At 37.0% G+C, this 18,798-nt stretch overlaps 1 protein-coding gene and 1 pseudogene across 1 annotated transcript in view; one reads left to right on the forward strand and one right to left on the reverse strand.

Moving 5' to 3' along the window:
- CFTR (CF transmembrane conductance regulator) overlaps positions 1 to 18,798 on the reverse strand; it is a 157,618-nt gene that overhangs the window by 31,166 nt on the left and 107,654 nt on the right. Inside the window, exon 22 of the mRNA XM_033099296.1 lies at positions 6,139 to 6,390. Coding sequence (XP_032955187.1) covers positions 6,139 to 6,390 — 252 coding nt within the window. The remainder of the gene's footprint in view (positions 1 to 6,138; positions 6,391 to 18,798) is intronic.
- Positions 6,713 to 16,408, forward strand: LOC117017963 (40S ribosomal protein S10-like; annotated as a pseudogene).

Here is an 18,798-nt window from a genome sequence, read left to right on the forward strand (position 1 = left end):
TGACTTCTTTCTTTACCCAAAGAAATACTGGGTAAAGGAAATATTGAAAGGAAGATATTTTGATGACATTCAGGACATCAAGGGTAATATGACAGCTCTGATGGCCATTCCAGAAAGAGTTCCAAAACTGCTTTGAAGGGTGGACTAGGCACTGGCATTGGTGCAGAGCTTCCCAAGGGGAGTACTTTGAAGGTGACCGTAGTGATATGCAGCAATGAGTTATGTAGCACTTTTTCTAGGATGTGTTCGTGAACTTAACTGTCATATTAAGTAGTAGACATATGACATAGTAGACTACTTCATCCAACAGCAGCAAAATGCACATTATTCTCAAGCTCACAAGGATCCAGCACAATAGATCACATTATGGGCCATAAAATGCACCTTAACAAATTTAAAAGAGTAGAAATCTTACAATGTCTGCTCTCAGACCATAAAGAAATTAAACTAAAACTCAGTAATAGATAGATAGCTGGAAAGTCCCCAAATATTTGTAGATTAAACAACACATGTGTCAAAGAAAACTCAAGAAAAATTTTAAATATTTTAAAGAAATAAATATTAAAATATAATTTGTCAAAATTCATGGCATGCAGCAAAAGCAGTATAGAGGGAAATTTGAAGCAAGAAATGCATATATTAGAAAAGAAGAAATACCTAAAATCAATTATATAAGCTTCTGTCTTAGAAAACTAAAAAATGATGAGTAAACGAAATCTAAAGGAAGAACAGAAATACTGAAAGGTAGAGCAGAATCAACTAATTTAATTGAAAACAAGAAATCATTAGAGAAAAGTCAATGAAACCAACAGCTGATGCTTTGAAAAAAATCAATAAAATTGATAAGCTTTTAGTCAGGCTAACTAAGAAGATAAAAGAAATTGACACAAGTTTCTAATACAAGTAATGAAAGGGGCACATCATCACATATCCGATAGTTAAGAGAATAATAAAGACATAATATTAATATTCTGATGCTCACTACTTTGATTACGTACATGAAATGGACCAATTCCTTGAAAGATACAATCTGCCAAAACTCACATAAGAAGAAATAGACAATCTGAATAGGCCTATATCTTTTAAATAATTCAATCAATAATTAATAATCTTCCAAATCAGAAATCACAGGGCCCAGATAGATTCACTGGTGAATTCTACCAAACACTTAAAGTAGAATTTCTTCCAGGAGATAAATCAGAGGGAATGTTTCCTACCTCATTCTATGAGATCAGCACTGAAATAAAACACCAAAACCAGTCAAAGACATTACAAACCAATATTTCTTTTTTTCCCCCCTTTCTTCCACCTCCCCCCCATGCTCCGGTTCAAGCTGTTGTTTCTCAGTCTAGTTGTATAGGACACAACTCCCTGGCCTCTGCTGGTATTATGAGCCTTGCGCTGGCCACGCTGGCCACCGACCGCTCATGGCAGCACATGGTAGCCCACGGCAGCTCACGCCGACCGCCAGCTAGTCACGGCTGTCCAGCTGCAGGGAGAGTCATTGTTCACAATCTTAGCTGTAGAGAGCTCACTGGCCCATGTGGGAATCAAACTGGCGACCTCGGCGTTAGGAGCAGGTGCTCCAACCGCCTGAGTCACTGGGCCGGCCCCAGACCAATATTTCTTACGAATATAGATCCAAACATCTCCAACAAAATATTATCAAATTGAATCCAACGATATATAAAGAGAATTATATACCACAACTAAGTGGGATTTATCCCAGATATAAAAGGTTGGTTCAAAATTTGAAAATCAATTAATATAATCCATCACATCAATGGGATAAATAAGAAAATCACGTGATCATATCAATAAATGCGGAAATTCATTTGACAACGTCCAATGTCCATTCCTGATAAAAACTCTCAGTAAACTAGGCATAGAGGGGAACCTCTTCAACTTGATAAAGACATCTACAAAAATCCTATAGCTAACATCACACTTAAAGGTGAAAAACTGAAAGCTTTCCTGCTAAGATCAGGAACAAGGCAAGAATGTTCCCTCCTATCACTCCTTTTCAATATTTTACCAAAAGTCCTAGATAATGCAATCAGACAAAAAAAGAAAAAAGAAATAAAAGGCATACAAATTGAGAAGGAAGAAATATAGCTGTCTTTTCTATCTTTACTCACATATGACATTATTGTCTATGTGTAAAATCCAGAAGAATCGACAACAAAACTCCTGGAAATAATAAGTGATTATAACAAAGTTACAAATTACAAGGTTAATGTACAAAAGGCAATTGCTTTCTACATACCAGCAATGAACAAGGGGAATTTGAAAAAACACATTACTAATTACATTAGCACTCTCTAAAATGAAATACTTAGGTATAAATCTAAGAAAATATATACAGGATCTAGATGAGAAAAAGTACAAAACTCTGATGAATGAAATCCAAGAAAAATTAAATAAATGGAGATAGTCCGTGTTCACAGATAGGGAGGCTCAACACTGTCAAGCTGTCGGTTCTTCCCAAGTTTATAGATTCAATGTTATCCCAACCATATCCTAGAAAGGTATTTTTGGATCTGACAAACTGATTCTAAAGTTCATATGGAGATGCAAGAGACCCTAAATAGTCAGCACAATACTGAAGAACAAAGTCGAGGGTCTGATCCTACTTGACTTCCATGACTTTGGTTTCTAGCTGACTCAGAGATTAAGGCTACATAATATGAATACCTCCAGTTTCCCAACTCTTTCCTCGGTGTTTCTCCTGAACGCCCCTTCTTTCTTCCCGTCTTGAATAAAAACATATTCCTCTGCGGTGCGAAGGCAAATCTCTCCATGTAGCCATTCGCTTACACAGGTGTTCTTTCTTTCTTACCACTAACACTGGTGTTCTGCATAGCTTCTCACTTCAGGACTCACTCCTTCGACTACTCCTTGCAGTTGGACTTCTACATTCTCTCGTCTACACCAAATAACTCTTAAATAGGGGTTCTCACCCTTAGGCAGGCATGTACCAGCCCTACCTTGAAGATGTGATAAAGCAAGACCACTGTCCTCACCCCTAGAGCTGTTTGTTCAGTAGGGCCGGGTGGAGCTCAATAATCTGCATTTCTTGCAAATTCTCAAGTGGCACAGATGATGCTGGCCCAGGGACCACACTTTGAGAACCACTGCTCTTGAAGATGATCAAAGGCCACTTTGTAGCAAACTCGATTGGGATTTTCTGAGTTGAGAACTTCCTTTATTGCTATGGAGTTAAGATTCACAATGTCCACCATCTTGCTCCAGCCTTTCTCCCATTATATCCTTTATGCATCCCCTCGACCTGACTGAAATAGTAACTGTTTTCTGTATATGCTCCATGCCTGTGACATTCCCTCTGCCTATAGCACCCTTCTACACCCACCTTTCCTTGTTCGAATACACAATTCAGTCCCATTCTAAATGCCACTTCCCGTGGGAAACTTTCCCTGAATAGGCCACCTCCCAGCCAACTGATACTAACTGCTTCCTCCTCTGAATTACCTTAGCAGTTCAGCTGCATAGTACCTCCCATTCAAGGATATAACAAAGGTCTTTTGGAGCCTAAAGCTTATATAGTTTGGAGGGGGAGCTATTTTCAAGAATGAAGATTAAATTTATAAATAAAAAATTAGGCACAGAACCTTTAAAGAGGTTCAGGCAAGTGAAGTTTCCTGAATTGTAAACTTTGTTAGCTTCGCAATAAATCTGCCTCGCTGTTACTGCATCTCACACTTCTCAGTTTAGATTATTATCTTCTGGGACATATTCTCATTCTCTCTCTCTCTCTCTCTCTCTCTCTCTCTCTCTCTCTCTCCCCCCCTGCCCCCCTTCTCCCTCCTTGCATCCCTCCCTCAATCTCTCCCTTATTCTGCTCCTTCTTTTTCTTCTTTTAAGAGAAGCAGTGGCAACTTGTGGGGAAAAAAAGCTATAAAGTCAGACAGACCTGGGTTTCAGACTCCTGCTACTTCACTCACTTAAGTGAACTTCAGGTTTTTCCACTGTGCACAAAAAGGATAATAATATCTACCCCTGGATCAAATGTGATTACGAATAAAGGTCATTAAACAGTGCTTAGGGCATGAGAAGCATTAACAAAATATTAGTTTCCCTCTTTGGGTGACAAGATTCACAGCCTTATGTGGGTAATTTTTAATTCCCTCACAGCAGCTAGGCAGTGCCTCACAAAGAACAGTTACTGAACATACGTGGCCTGTTTTCTATACATAGGTTCAGGAAAATGAATTGCCTGACATACTGTTTCTTCCTCATTTTACAGCATCTCTGATCACAACTCTCACATCAGGGAAGCTACATACAGAAATGCGGTCTGCAAATTCTGTCACTCCACTAGAACCTGCTTGGATTTAACTGAGTGGGAAAGTGAACACTGGGAAAGCTGAGAAATGAGAAGATGTCAGGAAGAAGGAAAGCAAATCATTTACCACAGCTTTCCACCTGGTTTATATCAATCTATTGTTGCTATCACTTGTAACCCGATGACAGCACTTTAGGCTTCCATCCTGGTGACCCCAGGGTGGCATTCACTGATGTGTAAAGCAAAAGACAGTAATTAATTATGCTTTTTTTAATACAAGTGGGGAGCTAAGGCAAATCATTGCTTTTACATAGTTACAAAGCATAACTTTAACATTTCTCCAAGTTCAGTAATGAAGCAAAAATGTCAAAAATGTCAGAAATTTCATCAGGGCTGTGATGTAACATAAATAACCATAAACAAACTCATTCTAATACCAGGGGCCAATTCACCTAAAAATCTAGTCTTTCCATTTATGCCCATTTAAAATGGTTCTCTCTCTCTCTCAAAAAAAAGAAAAAAGAAAAAGAAAAAAAAATTCAATTTTTTATAATGTAATATAAAGAAATATAATAGAATGTGAATTTATTTATCCTAACTGTAAGATTAAAAAGATGAGTCAAAATTTCCAGTGTGCTATTTTAATCCATTTAGCATGGTATGCAGAAACGTTTTGTTCATTCTATACATATTTTTTAACAGAACTTTATCCAGTGTATTAAATTATTAAATATTCCTAAACCCATGGGCAAAAGCAAGTGGTCTTCCTATGGAGCAAGTCTCTTCCTATGCAGTGACAGTAATGGTGGCATAACAAACTTTACTGACCATTATCTCAATAGTTAGAAAAAAACCTTTGAAATTAAACCACAAAGACATGAAGTTTTCAAATTCTGCTTTCTTAAGAAATGGCTCTCTTGTATTCTGTTTTAAATTTTATTAAATTTTCTATTCTCTCTTAATTAAAAAAAAATCAAAACAATATAAGACTCCTGTGTAGAGTAATAGAATGGCCCAGATTATGAGATCTGAAGACAATATGAAATATTTATATAGAGCATGAAATATAGGGAGAATGACCATCTCTTTCACAAAGAATCAAAACTAGCACACTGGAAATTTTGACTCACCTTTTTAATCTTAGTTAGGATAAATAAATTCACATACTACTAAAATTAGCTCTTTATTATATTTCTTTATATTACATTATAAAGAATGGAATTTTTTTATTTAACAGAAATCAGTTTTAAATGGGTATAAATAGAAAGCATGGTTATTTTTGTTTATTAAATAAAATTTTGCTTAGTAAATTATTGGGGAAAAAAGTTATAAAAAGGTATGGCCCCTTTTTAATCCATACCTTGATGAAAGCTCCAACTAAACAAACAAGCTGAAAAAAGCTGAGAAAAAAAGGACCACTTCTTTGACAGAGTGTAAATTAGGTAAAATTTAAGAAGACATTATGGAGTCAGCAACAAAATATTTCTCTTACCTGAAATGAAAGATAGTTTCAAGATGTAAAATCTAAAGCATGTTTTAATTTTGGCTTTTTTAATGGCTACTTTAGTTAGTAAACTAGCAATCAGTTAGATATTCTGCAAGTGAAATCACATTTCAAATAAACCTATCATAAAGATTCAGGTCTCTGAAAACTAAATTCCGTATGGAAAAAACAAGGCCTCCACATAATAATAACTTGAAACCTGTCTGTTCATCATGGATCCAAGTCTACAACAACGATGTTAGAAATGGATTCTACTAACCTATCACTCTAGGCTACTCTGATTTACTCACTGAACACAGGTCTAACAAAGCAAGAAACGTTTAAATCTCACCCTTTGGCCAGGACTTATTGAGAAGGAAATGTTCTCTAATATGGCATTTCCACCATCTATATATTTTGCTGTGAGGTCTTTGACGGTAATTTGGCCCCCTGAGGGCCAGATGTCATCTTTCTTCACATGTTGATTCTCGAGAATCATAACTTTCGAGAGCTGGCCATCCTTGTATGGTTTGACTGACTTGGTATATTTACTTTCTTCAGCTGGCATGTCAATAAATTTAAAGACTCGGCTCACAGATCGCATCTGAAATGAAAATAACAGTATTTTATTTTTGTTTGTTTAAGAGCTACAGGCATAATTAGATGTTTCCTAAAAGAACTTTAGATGTGACGCTAGCTAGTCGTCACTTGGTTATTTGTGAGCAGGTTTTTCAAGGAAGTAACAAGAAGTAATTGGATATAATTTAAAGGTTAACCAAAGAGAATTAACTAGGACTTATATAAATGGGCTTTTGATAGATCTGTTTATTTTTGTGATCACTTAATTCTCAGTTATGCAAGTTGCATATAAATAGCCAATATACTCAAGGGAATAGATGATGTCAAGGGGAAAATTGTTTTCTACTATGAGCAGCAAAATGCGCAATGTTGTACAACTGGTATGTTATAATAAAATGTTCCACATCTCACAACTACTACAGAAGATTCTTGCTTTTCTCTTGAACTGCCTTATAACTATCTACAATTCTATATGTCGGCTGGGAGGTAAGTGGACTCTTGTCGCTTACTAAATTTTGAATAACTTCACAATAATCTTCAAACAAATTTAAGTCATTGGCCTATATCTGCACCTCAATAACTATATTTTTAATCTAAATTACTTAAAGACCAATGTCCATTGCTGAGCAAAATGTGACTGTATATAAGGGTTGTATTTGAAATTAAATATGCATCTCTTTATAAATTTATTCCTGTAACATTTAATAACGAATATCTTTATTGTATATAGAAATATAAGAGCCCAATTATTTTTTAAAGCTGCTTAGTTAAATTCTTTACCAAAACCATATTTCTCTGAATAACTATATGACTTATTGGAATTTGGAATATGATTTTTAAAAATAGCCTGGCATACAAAACGGCCCCAGTAAATATTTTTGAAAAATTAATTAATGAATAAAGGAATGACTATGCAAATGATTAAATACGTATGAATAAATAAATGAATAAGAAGAAAAATTTTAAACTGTGAATTCATTCAATTTCTGTTGTTAAACGACATCATCCTTGATCCTGTGACTTAGCCCTTCCCTGATGTTAACAGCTTACTGGACAGAAATTTACTGCTTTTTTTGTCTTAAAAGTAATTGTTGATTCTTGGCTTTACTCAGTCAAGAATGTATCCTTCTACTTTACAATGTTAAAGTATTATTTTATGTCTAGTTAAGACTTAGAGTATTATAAATGATAATTTTTTTTGCAAAAAAAATGGGTAGGAAGAAATACATTTTGGGGCATTTACTTCTAGTATTTCTATTTTTTCACTATCAGAAGTTAAATGGGAACATTTTTTTACATTTAGTATGGAATGACTGGTGGATGCAACTGAGGAATTTAGATATTAATCCTTAACTGACCCTGAAAAGTTCCAGCTCAGTACATCTAACTGTATTGCCTGTTTCACATGCCATTGATCCAGCCTGTTGTTTGTGAAGTTCTTTCTTCTATCTAATAATTCTGTGCTTCAGTTTTCTTCATCTTGAAAATACCTTGGAATTACCTTCAATAACTATTCAAAGTTCAAGAAGAGAATCCTTTTAAGCCAAACCCACTGTTGATGGAAATGAAAAGTATGCAGAGCCCACATCCATCTTAAATAACTTTAGGGGGGAGTGAAAGGCATGTAATCACTGCTGCTCCCACATGTAATATTTTAAATTCCAAATTATGAGTGATTTTCTGGGGTTCTTAAATACTGATTCAGTTTTTTTTTATTATTATTAACTTTGAATTAAAATACAGACTTGCATTTCACTGTCATTAATTTTCACAGAATACTGCTCATCTATATAAGGTCTGGAAGATAAATAAGAATTATAGCTACTACTGAGCTGGAACTTCCAGGGAAAAACTCAAGTGCATTTAAAATACCGTATTGTATTTATCCTTCATAAGAATAACATCACTCTCTTGAAATGAGAAATTTAGAGAAATGCAGAAATGTAGCTTCACTTTATAAAATACAGTTGGAACCGTTGACATTTCTGTGTGCCACTGCTGTGAAGAATTCCAGACACATCTTTGTTAAGTACTTTGGAATGTCAAAAGAGACACTGTGTAACAAAAATCCTTTTAATAGTTCCAAATAATCAATAAAACATTTAAGTATTGCTATCTAAACTATTCAAAATTATATGCAGTATTATTAGAAAATGACATTCAAAACAACAATTTGGGCAGCACTGAAATGTAGCATTTGATTTTTGGTGTAAGAATTTATGTTTGAGTACAGCAAATTAAATTCTCCATTAGTGAGGCTAGTTCACCTCTGCGGGGAATCCGGAACTTGTAATGTCTAATGTGGCAAATAGAACATATCTATCAAATTTAGAAAATGGAATTTTCCACTTGTCACCTTTCATACTGTCTAGTTGCCTAAAGTGACCCCAAGACAGATTGTTATGGTTGCCCAGAGCGTGGCCAGGTTACCCTGACCAAGAACAAGTGGGCAGTCTTAACAATGGGCAGTCACCACAGAACTATGAGCAGACATTCATTCAAGTCAATGGTTTAGAACATTTTCTGATGGGACGAAAAGGTGGCTCAGGCAGACACCTGCGTTATGGTCAGCTTTGCAGCCATTGAAATGCCATTACTGACTAGATGATGGGGCCAGATAATATTATAAATTCCTAATGAATTCCTTGCACCTCTCAGGCTCTCCAATTTGCACATTATACCTCCACTGCCTCTTGAAGGAGAAGGTACATCAGAACCGGAGCAGAGAAAATCAATCTTGGTCTTCCAAGTTTCAAAAATTGGCTTTTGGAGTCAGAGATTGATAGTTTGAAAATGTCAAGCCACATGAATATTGGGTTTTAAGCTTCAAAAGCCAAAGCCTGAAGGACTCAAAACTCAGTGTTTATGCAAAAAACGGTAGCCATAGATGAACTTCTATGGAATAGAAACAGCTCCTCTCCCCATGCCACGATCTGACTCGTGAATGAAGGTAACAAGAGGGCCGAGACACCAGATCCTCTAAAAAGTAGTCATGCTTTGCAAGCAAACATTGGCTTTATTCTCAAGTAGATTTGGGGGATTTTAGAATGGAAGAGGACTGTGCGTCAATTCCAAGGTGGAGCCCAGAAAGCAGGCATGCCTTAGAGAAGCTTCCAGGGTCTGGCATGGCTGGGAGCCATGGAGTGGACATGGTTGCTCAGCATGGCTAGACACAGATGACATAATGTCAGATTTCCCTGTATTTCCAGAGGGGGCTGAAGGGAAGACAATTCCAATTCTTTGTGCTCTCAGGGTCTCCATGACTCAGGCATGGAAGAACCCGAGAGGAGAGAGGATTGCTCACCAGAGGAGAGCTCACAGTCAGGACAAGGGCAAAGACTCAATCCGACTGAACTGTGCCCCTCTAGTCAGATGGAACCTCAGTGCCTCAGAGACAGTGAGCAAGACAAGAGATAGCCTAGGGCCACATGCTCCTTCCCCTAGTACCTTGGCATTCTGAAAACTCCACTGAGAACTTAGATCCACTCCTGGCAAGATCTCTGAGATTGTTTCTTTTACTCAACAGAACACACGTTCAATTGGAAAGTAAATTCAACTATAGCAAGAGGAAACACTTGATTTCATAGCCAAAGATTCATAGCTACAACCAGGCATGCACCCAGGTTTTGTGGAACCTAAAACTGAAGTAATTTGGAGGTGGCTTCTTAAGAGAACAATCAGAATTGTGCACATATAATTAAGTATATGGCCTTTGGAGTGCAAGGACTTGTAGATTACGTTTTATGGACTTCCTGTTAAACTCACTGTGCCTATGACCTTTTTCAAAGCATTCCTTGTTAAAGCCTCCCCATTGATGCTTAGCTTAAAAAATCTTTGTTGGGGTGGCCGGTTGGCTCAGTTGGTTAGAAGGCAGTGCTCATAACACCAAGGTCACCAGTACGATTCCCACATGGGCCAGTGAAAAAAAACAATGAAAAAGAAACAATGACTTGACTTGGAGCTGATGGGTCCTGGAAAAACACACTGTGCCCCAATATTCCTCAATAAAAATTGAAAAGAAAAAATCTTTGTTAATCATGAATGAATCCATTGTTTCCCTCACATGCAGAAAGCAATGTCTGTGTAGGGAGAATGGCGATGTTGTGATAGTTTAGCAGGTAATCCCGGCTGCAGTTGCACCCCTGTGCTTCTTGGCCTGAAAATAGACATTACTATTCAGATTACAAGGAAGTTGCCATGGACCCAACTATGTTCAGTCTCATCTATTTGATTTCATTGAGCTTTTTAACCTAAGTTAATTCTTTCTCTGTTTTAGAATGTCTACTAAACATTTTCAAGTGACATGTTAAAAATTGCTGTGCCATTGTGCAGCTGTCTAGATTGAGCTGGATGGAAATTCAGATTTGGCAATTATCAGAGTGACTGTAAAGTGGCAAACTTCTAACCTTAAGCTGCTGCTTCCTATGCATGGAAAGGGTTTTCGGAGGAGAAGTGAGGGGCAGCTCTGTCTGGCCCACTGACAGCACACTCTGATTGGAGCTGGCCTCAGCAAAAGTGGGACCTCTTGTCTTAGATTATGAGAAGTAAATGATAAAGCCAAAAGGAGACTCAAGCACTGAGACACTGAACCTATTCTTTACATGAAGAGAATAACTTGATATAATCTGTACAGATTTCTATAAAATTGGCCAAAATGAGAAGGGATTTTTGCCTGAGAATCATGTTTAAAATTTTTGGTTTCATTATTTAAATGTATTATGCTCCAAATATTTTCCTGAGTCAATCTTTAACATTGAGTCTCATTATCTTTATAACAACATCTGAAGTTACTAATCTAAGCATCAGAAGAACAAAGTCTTTTGGGAGTGTGACGGGAGCATAAAAGAATAGCTCCCCACCTCTTCTCAACCTTACATTATAAGGGACACGTTTAAGTGAAAAAGAAAAGATTCCTGGTTTTCCTTTTCGCCTTTTGTTGACAAAGAAGGAAGAGAAAGCTTAAAGACCTTTCCAGAATAAGTCAGGAAGCCAAACTTTTCTCCTTTACAAAATTATTTGTTCTATATCCTTTTATTTTTGGTTGTTTAGAAACCAGGATATCAAAATTACTCATGAACACCCAAACTACATGCGAGAATACCCGAAAAGCTATGATAATAGAAAACATATTTTATAAGACTGAAATCTGGCCAACAACTGTAAAGAGATTTTATAACTGGTTGCTAAAGTAAGATAGAAAGAAATACATGTGAAGAGAAGCATCTGGAAAACTGACACAATGTGAAAAACATCACATATTTAAAAGAGAAATTTTCAAAATGTGAAATCAATAACAGGACAAATTAACATGTTTTAAATCATAGATTCTTCCTGGTAGGCCCAAACTAACTGCCTTTCAGCACTCACTAATATGGATCCAACACCCAAGACCATAGTCATCAGCACAATCTTTAGGTTAGGCACGCAGACTTAAGATAAGGGTTTATCACGGAAACAGGCTCTGCTCAAAACAGATTCTGGAAACTCTGGTCTACTTTTCTGTATGTGTCACTTGTGCCCCTAGATCACATAAAAAGTCAGGTACCATATTGCTATAAATTATTAACATTAATAGCATAAGTGAGTTACATATGATATACTATAAACTCTAACCCTTAGTAAATTATTATCACTCGCTATCTACGCAAATGGTTTACATACTCTAATCTGTGGCAAATCACAGGGCTCGTCAGTGTCACTTTTTCTGACTCAAGTAAGTTACAGCTATAGTGTTCTTGACATAAAAGAAAGAAAATCCATTAAAAATGACAAAGACTTGTCCGAAGTAAACACGGAGGTATTAAATATGTTACACTTATTTTCAATAATTAAGAGCTTTAACATCATGGTTCTAAGTGAAACAACAGGCAAAAGACTCAAATTTATCTTTATATGTGAAAGGTCTGACATCGGTCATTGAATCTACTACTCAAATTGGAGCTTACTTAAACTCTATCTTGTGTTAATTTTTTTTTTTTTAAAGCACATGACAAGCCATCAGCAAGTGCTTGGTGAATGCAATTGAGTGTATGTGGTAATCACTAAAAATATTTCAAAAAAATGTCAAGAAGAGGAGTCTAAAATGACATATCAAAATATTTTCTCAAGGTTTTTACTATTTTAATAATGTAAAATGTTTCTCCAAGCATCTTAATTTTGAAATATTGTGACTTTCCTATACTCTGTCAAGTATCGTCCGTCATAGATATACCAGTGGTTGATGTATAGGACAAAAATGACATTTATAGAAAATGTTTGCTGATCCCCTGCCGCAACTCACAGAAAATCAAAGCTACAATGAAACTTAGAGATCATCTAATGCAGTGATTTACAAGTCTGGATACACATTAGAATCACCCGGAACCCTTTTAAAAAATATAGACGTCATGCCTAGATATCTTGCCCCTGACCAGGAGAACTGATTTAATTGGTCTTAGAGGACACTGAGTAATCTATAATTTTATAATTCCTCATGTGCTGCCAGGTAGAAAACCTCTGATCTAATCCATTGCTTCTTGGTACAAATGAGAAAATCTAAACCCAGGAAGGTGAAGTGATGGGCACAAAGCCCAACAAATAATTTTCCAAACTTTCCAGAACTCCAGCAATGACGTAGGACTCTCATAAGCCTCTCCTGCCAATTCGAGACTCAAGAACATCTTAATGGCATGTTCTTTCTCTTAGTTGGTTCTAGTAACATACTGGGTCAGAGTTGTTTGATCAGCTCTAACAACTGCACTGGGGAATGACTTCAACACAGGACTTCAGCTCTCAGGGAGAGTGGCAGGTATGTGTGACTCTCATAAGCCTCTGGAATAACGCCTGAACATGACAAGCAAGAGTTGAAATCTTTCACATGGAAAAGGTTCAAAAGAGAGAGAATGTCAGAGCTGGCAGGAACCTCAGAAAATTCCCAACCAAACCGTTTCATTTTACAAATGAGAAAAGTGAAGCCCTTGAGGGGGTATGACTTGGCCAAGGCCACACGACTTCTTGGTGGTAAGGCCAGAGTTGAACGCAGAGTAGAAAACCACTCTGTAGGGTAGAAAGAGAATGGTGAGATGGAAAGAAGTCTTGGGACAGAGGTCATGAAAGGAAAATATACCACAAAGACTTGTGAAAACAGAAAAAAAAAGAAAGGTAAGTTCAGGAGACCATTAAAATAAGGCAAAAAATTAGGAGAAATGTACCCTTCCCTCAGATTCTTATAGCAGAAACTATTTTCAATACAAGAGAATTAGGCATTAGGAGCAAAGAAGAAATGCCAGGTTCCCTTTTTCTCTTCCTATCAGGTGTCTTGTTCGTCGCTGTACAATTAGTCACTTGATCTTCACTGGAACCCAAAATAAACACAGGCGATGAAAGGACAAAGGAGAAACAGAGGGAGTTTCTATTGACAGAAAACTCTTCTCAGATTGCATCAATCGTGCAAGAACTTTCTGGAGCCCCATTGACTGGAATCTAAATGTAAGCCTTGCTGAGACACAGTCTTCCCGGCTCATCCTGTGGTTTTCTTTCTCTTGTGTTATTAGGAACACACAGTACAGCAGGGAAGGTTTATCTACTGATGCTGTTGGAGAATTAAGGAAGCGGATGATACTCACATGTTCAGATCTTGTAGTTGTGTTCACTACATGGTACATAGCCCGTAAAGGACATAAACTATCAACTGCCTCATTCAAACAATGAAACTGCAAGTGTTGACAAGTTGTGAGTCACCAGATAGCTTGATATCACTAAATCTGAGCCATCACCTTTGCATCCCTTAGCTCTTACTTATGTATTTATGTATGTGTGTATGTATTTAATCTTCATTCATTCATGGAGCAGAAACCCAGATATTCATTGCCTATTTAAGATACAGAATGCTTACACAGCTAACAATAAGAGATAGAATATGGTACTAAAAATGGCATGTATCCTGTGAATCCATAGGAAATAAATCAGTACACAGCTTTGTTAAATAAGAATGCAAAAAATTTAAGATAATTGCTTTAGCAATCGAAACTATAATCTATATAGCACTTGAAGTATGGAGTTAAAAGGAATTAACACTTCTCTTTTCATCCCATCTACCGAATGGTATGAGATATAAAATTGAAACAAATAGAGAGACGTATACACAATTCATGTTAAAATGAACAGTGAATTAGAAATAACAATTTTTAAAACATTTTGATATCACTTGTAATAACTGGAAATTCCCTAACATGGGGGTTTACAGTGGGAATTATTAAATTAGACTCTATGATAATTTTACTATTTTTAAAAAATTTCTGGGGTAGTTCACAATCTCTTAAATTATAGTAGTCCTCACTCATCGTCAGTAGGTTCTATGACTTTAAGCAAAATGACGTATAATGAAACCAATTTTACCATAGTCTAATTTGATATAAACAAAAGTTAAGTTCCTAGAGCTTCTCATCAACTTTATAATGAAATACCATCGAATAAAACAATGTTATTTGAGGACCTGCTGTATATTGTTCATAAGGTGACAATGTTCACATGATTTATTTCCCAACCTACTACATAAAGTTGGCAAATTAGTAGATAGAATAGACATTTTCTTTCCTTTTAATGGTCTCTTGATATCCCATTTGTATTTTGAGGAGACTCTGGACAAAAACTTACAGCCTAAAACATCAAATCTCCTGGAAGATATTCTATCACTGTGTTTTATGAACACATGGAGGTGTCAAGTTGGTAGTTGGACATATGTTTAGAGAGCGGGGGAGTAGTCTAAACTACAGATACGAATGTGTGTTTCATTAAGAGATAGTTTTTGAAGCATGGAGTTAGATAACAACAGCTAGAGAGAGTGTAGATAGAAGAGGGCTGGAATATAGCTGAGGTTTAGAGGTCTGCAAGAACAGGGGCCAGCAAAGAGGACTGAGGTGGAAACAGAGAAGGAGCAGGAAAACCAGGAGGGAATAGCATCATGAAAATAGGAGAAGAAAGTATCACAAGAAGAAAGATTTGTCCATGGTAAAGATACTGCTGAGAGGGAGACAGGGACATGGGCTCTGGTAAGGTACTGGTCCCAAGTCATCGGGTGATGGAATGAAATGGAGTAGGCTGTGTTTGGGGTGGGGAATGGAGACAAGCCCTCTTTCTAGAAGTCCTGCTGTAAATAGGTCAATGAAATGGAGTGCAAGCTGGAGATCAAAAGAAGGTGGCTTTAAGCTAGGGAGAAAGATCCCACAAAGGAGTTAATCACATATCACTGGCCTTCGTATAAGAGCAAAGACACAGAAGGAAGGTACAGCCTATAAGGAGAGGTGCAGCAGGGTGGTGCAAATGGTGGGGAGAAATGACGGAATTCCTTTTGGTTGCATCTTTTTTTTTTCCTTTGAAGTACGTAGCAAGGTCATTGACTGAGAGTGCAGGAAGTGGAATTATTGGGGCACCTGAGATGAGACAAAAAGGTGGGAAAGAACTACCATAGGGAATAAAATAAAGAATTTATTAGGCTTTTCCTGCTCCGGCCCCAGAAGCAGCAACTGTTGCAATGTTGATACTAAGAAGAACCGGATGGTCACTGAGAACTCCTTTCTAAGGAGGGGGTGATGGTGGCTGAGAAGGACGTTCACGTGCCTAAACACCCAGGCTGGCACTCAAGAATGTGCCTGATCATCACGTCGTGAAGGCCATGCAGCCTCTCAAACCATGAAGCTGTGTGACGGAACAGTTTGCCTGGAGACATTTACTGACCTTACCAACGAGGGGAGCCCGAATCTCCATGATTACCTCCACCTGCCCTCCACCCCCCCACCCCAAGATCGTGCCTGCAACCTTGGCCGCAGCCGGCCTCAGTCAGGCAGGCCAAGGCCCAAAGGTCTGGAGGGTGAGTGACCTGCAGGACTCACAGGAAGGGACGCTGACAGACACCTACAGATAGAGCGCTGCCCCCTGCACTCACAAGAAGGCCGAGGCCGGGGCTGGGTCAGCAACGGAATTCCAGTTCAGAGACGGATTGATTTGGTCGTGAATGTGGTCAACCACCTCATTCAAGTTGGGAGGGGTTCTTTTGTGTTGAATAAGTGTGTGGCCAGAAAATTTAAAAAGGAAGAATTTGTTAGGAAAATATAATAAAAACGTTGTTGGCCAGTGGTGAGGGTCGATATTTGAGATGTGTAGTCGGTCATAAACACGAAGGGAGTAGAGGGAGGGATGAGGAAGTGTTATCATCCAAATATTACCTTTACTGGTTGAAAGCTAATGAAAGGTAGGCACCTGGGGGTAAGCAATGGATGAGCAGTAAAAGTCATATTGCTATTTTTATAACTTCATAGTTCTGTAGACGTTTGACTCTATCCATGTCTGACCTAGGCCAGTTGGGGAAATGAAATATTCTTTCCAAGCCTAAAGATTTTTTTTCCTCGGGAGCCCAGTACGGAAATACTAAAAGCATGTGTCAAACAAAACATCCTGTTTACTACATTTTAAACTCAGATCTAAATTCAGTTAACAAATCAGGAAAGTAAAATGAGAACATACTGAGTTTTTAAGTCAGAGGTCAGAAGGACCTTTATTGTTAAGATCACTCAAGTGTGAAATTAGAGGGCACAACTACCCCTCCTACCTCAACATATGCCAGGTGAAAATTTAAAAATCACAGTATAACTTTAGCAATTGCCTGGGTGAAAGCAGTATGATGGGAATTAATACCTAAATAAATGCCCACCAAAGCCCAGGAAAGACCACTTGCGTTATTTAGCAGGGAAATAAAAACTAACATAATCACTTTGATATTCAAACAAAAGAACATGGTTTTTAAAGATGAGATCAAATGCAAATATTGACACTTTTCAGAGATTGCATTATAATACAATAGTTCTTTGTAAAGATACTTTTATAACAGGAGATGAAAGACACAATGTCAAAGTACAGGTCACAAAGGCCAGGATGCCCAGGTGAAAACTAAAGATGTAAAAATACCGTAGGGACACTTTCATGGAGATTTCACATGCAGAATAGAAGCGCAATGAGAAAGGTTTTGACATCAATGTGTAGAGGATGTTACAAAAACCAAGAAAAGTAATATGGCAAAGAGAAAGGAACTGTGCATAAAAAGGTGAAGAGATTTGTTACATAAAGAAAGAGGTGAAGTGATGAGGATTTTAATTGTCAAGTCAAAGTTGTAGAAAGTTGGAACAAAGAATTAAATGCAAGTACAATATTTGTTTGCTATTCTCCTATTTGCCAACAGAAATATTTTTAAGTACCTTTATGAGGCCCAATCCCAAAAGCATAGAGTTATGTAAGGAAATGAATGAGTCTCTAAAAAGAGCTGGTCAAACTAAAAATAATAATAATAATAATGATAATGTTAAAGGAAAAGAGATAAAACCTACTTTAAATCATTCTCAGGTTAAATTACATTTCAAGAATTATTAAAATGCTTCAGTTAAATAAAATATTAAGACACATGGGCAAAAAGAGGGCACTTAAAAGTTTTTTTTCCCTAGAAATATTTTTTATAATGATATTTGCTGTAATAAGAATGGATTATACAAATGTCACAGCTGAATGAATGTGTGTGGTCTGAGAACATGTGGACTTTCTCAGAGAATGAGAAAGGGAACTTCAGCTGTAATAATATAGTCATTCTCAACGTGGGTTTTGAGACCCTCCACCAGTGTTGTCACAGATGACTGAGTTTACATACAGTACTCCAGACAGTCCAATAAAAGTTGATGATTAAGCCATCAGACACACTACACAGTCTGAATGGAAATTATGTATGTGTTTTTTTAATAAAAAAGGGAAATCTGCCTTGCTTCCTTTATGTCTCATTCTTGCTGCTGTGGGATTTCTGCCTCTGACACAGTGTTCACTCCTAAACATAACTGAAGGCACTGCATTCTAGGAAAACAAGACAAGAGAAACAATAAAACCAAGGTATGATCTTTGTACACACCAATAAAGTATGCAAATGTGTGACAATATTGACCAAGCAAAAAAAAAAGATAAACATTTTAAGAATGAGAAAGGAGCTATCACCAAAGACTGTGGAAATTTTTAAAATAAGAAAAAAATATTAGAAAAATGTAATATTGATAAATTTGAAAACTCAAGATAGGGCAGAATTTCTTAAACAAGATACCAAAAGCACAGAACATAAACGATTAGTAAATTGAACTTCACTGAACTTAAAAGCTTCTTTTCATCAAAAGACATTAAAAGTCAAGCCAATGACTGGAGGACCATGTTTGAAATGTATGGAACTGACAGTTGATCCAGAATTCATACACTCCTACAAACCAATTAAGAAAAATCCCAGTCTATTTGAAAAATGAGCAGGAGACATAAATAAGCAATTAACAGAAGAGGAAACTCAAAGACCAATAAATATATATTAAGCTGCCCTATCTCCTTAGAAATCATTTCACTTCCATCAGATTGTCAAAACTAAAAAGCCTGACAATAT

This window comes from Rhinolophus ferrumequinum, chromosome 26 (assembly GCF_004115265.2).
Source record: "Rhinolophus ferrumequinum isolate MPI-CBG mRhiFer1 chromosome 26, mRhiFer1_v1.p, whole genome shotgun sequence".
NCBI lineage: Eukaryota > Metazoa > Chordata > Mammalia > Chiroptera > Rhinolophidae > Rhinolophus > Rhinolophus ferrumequinum.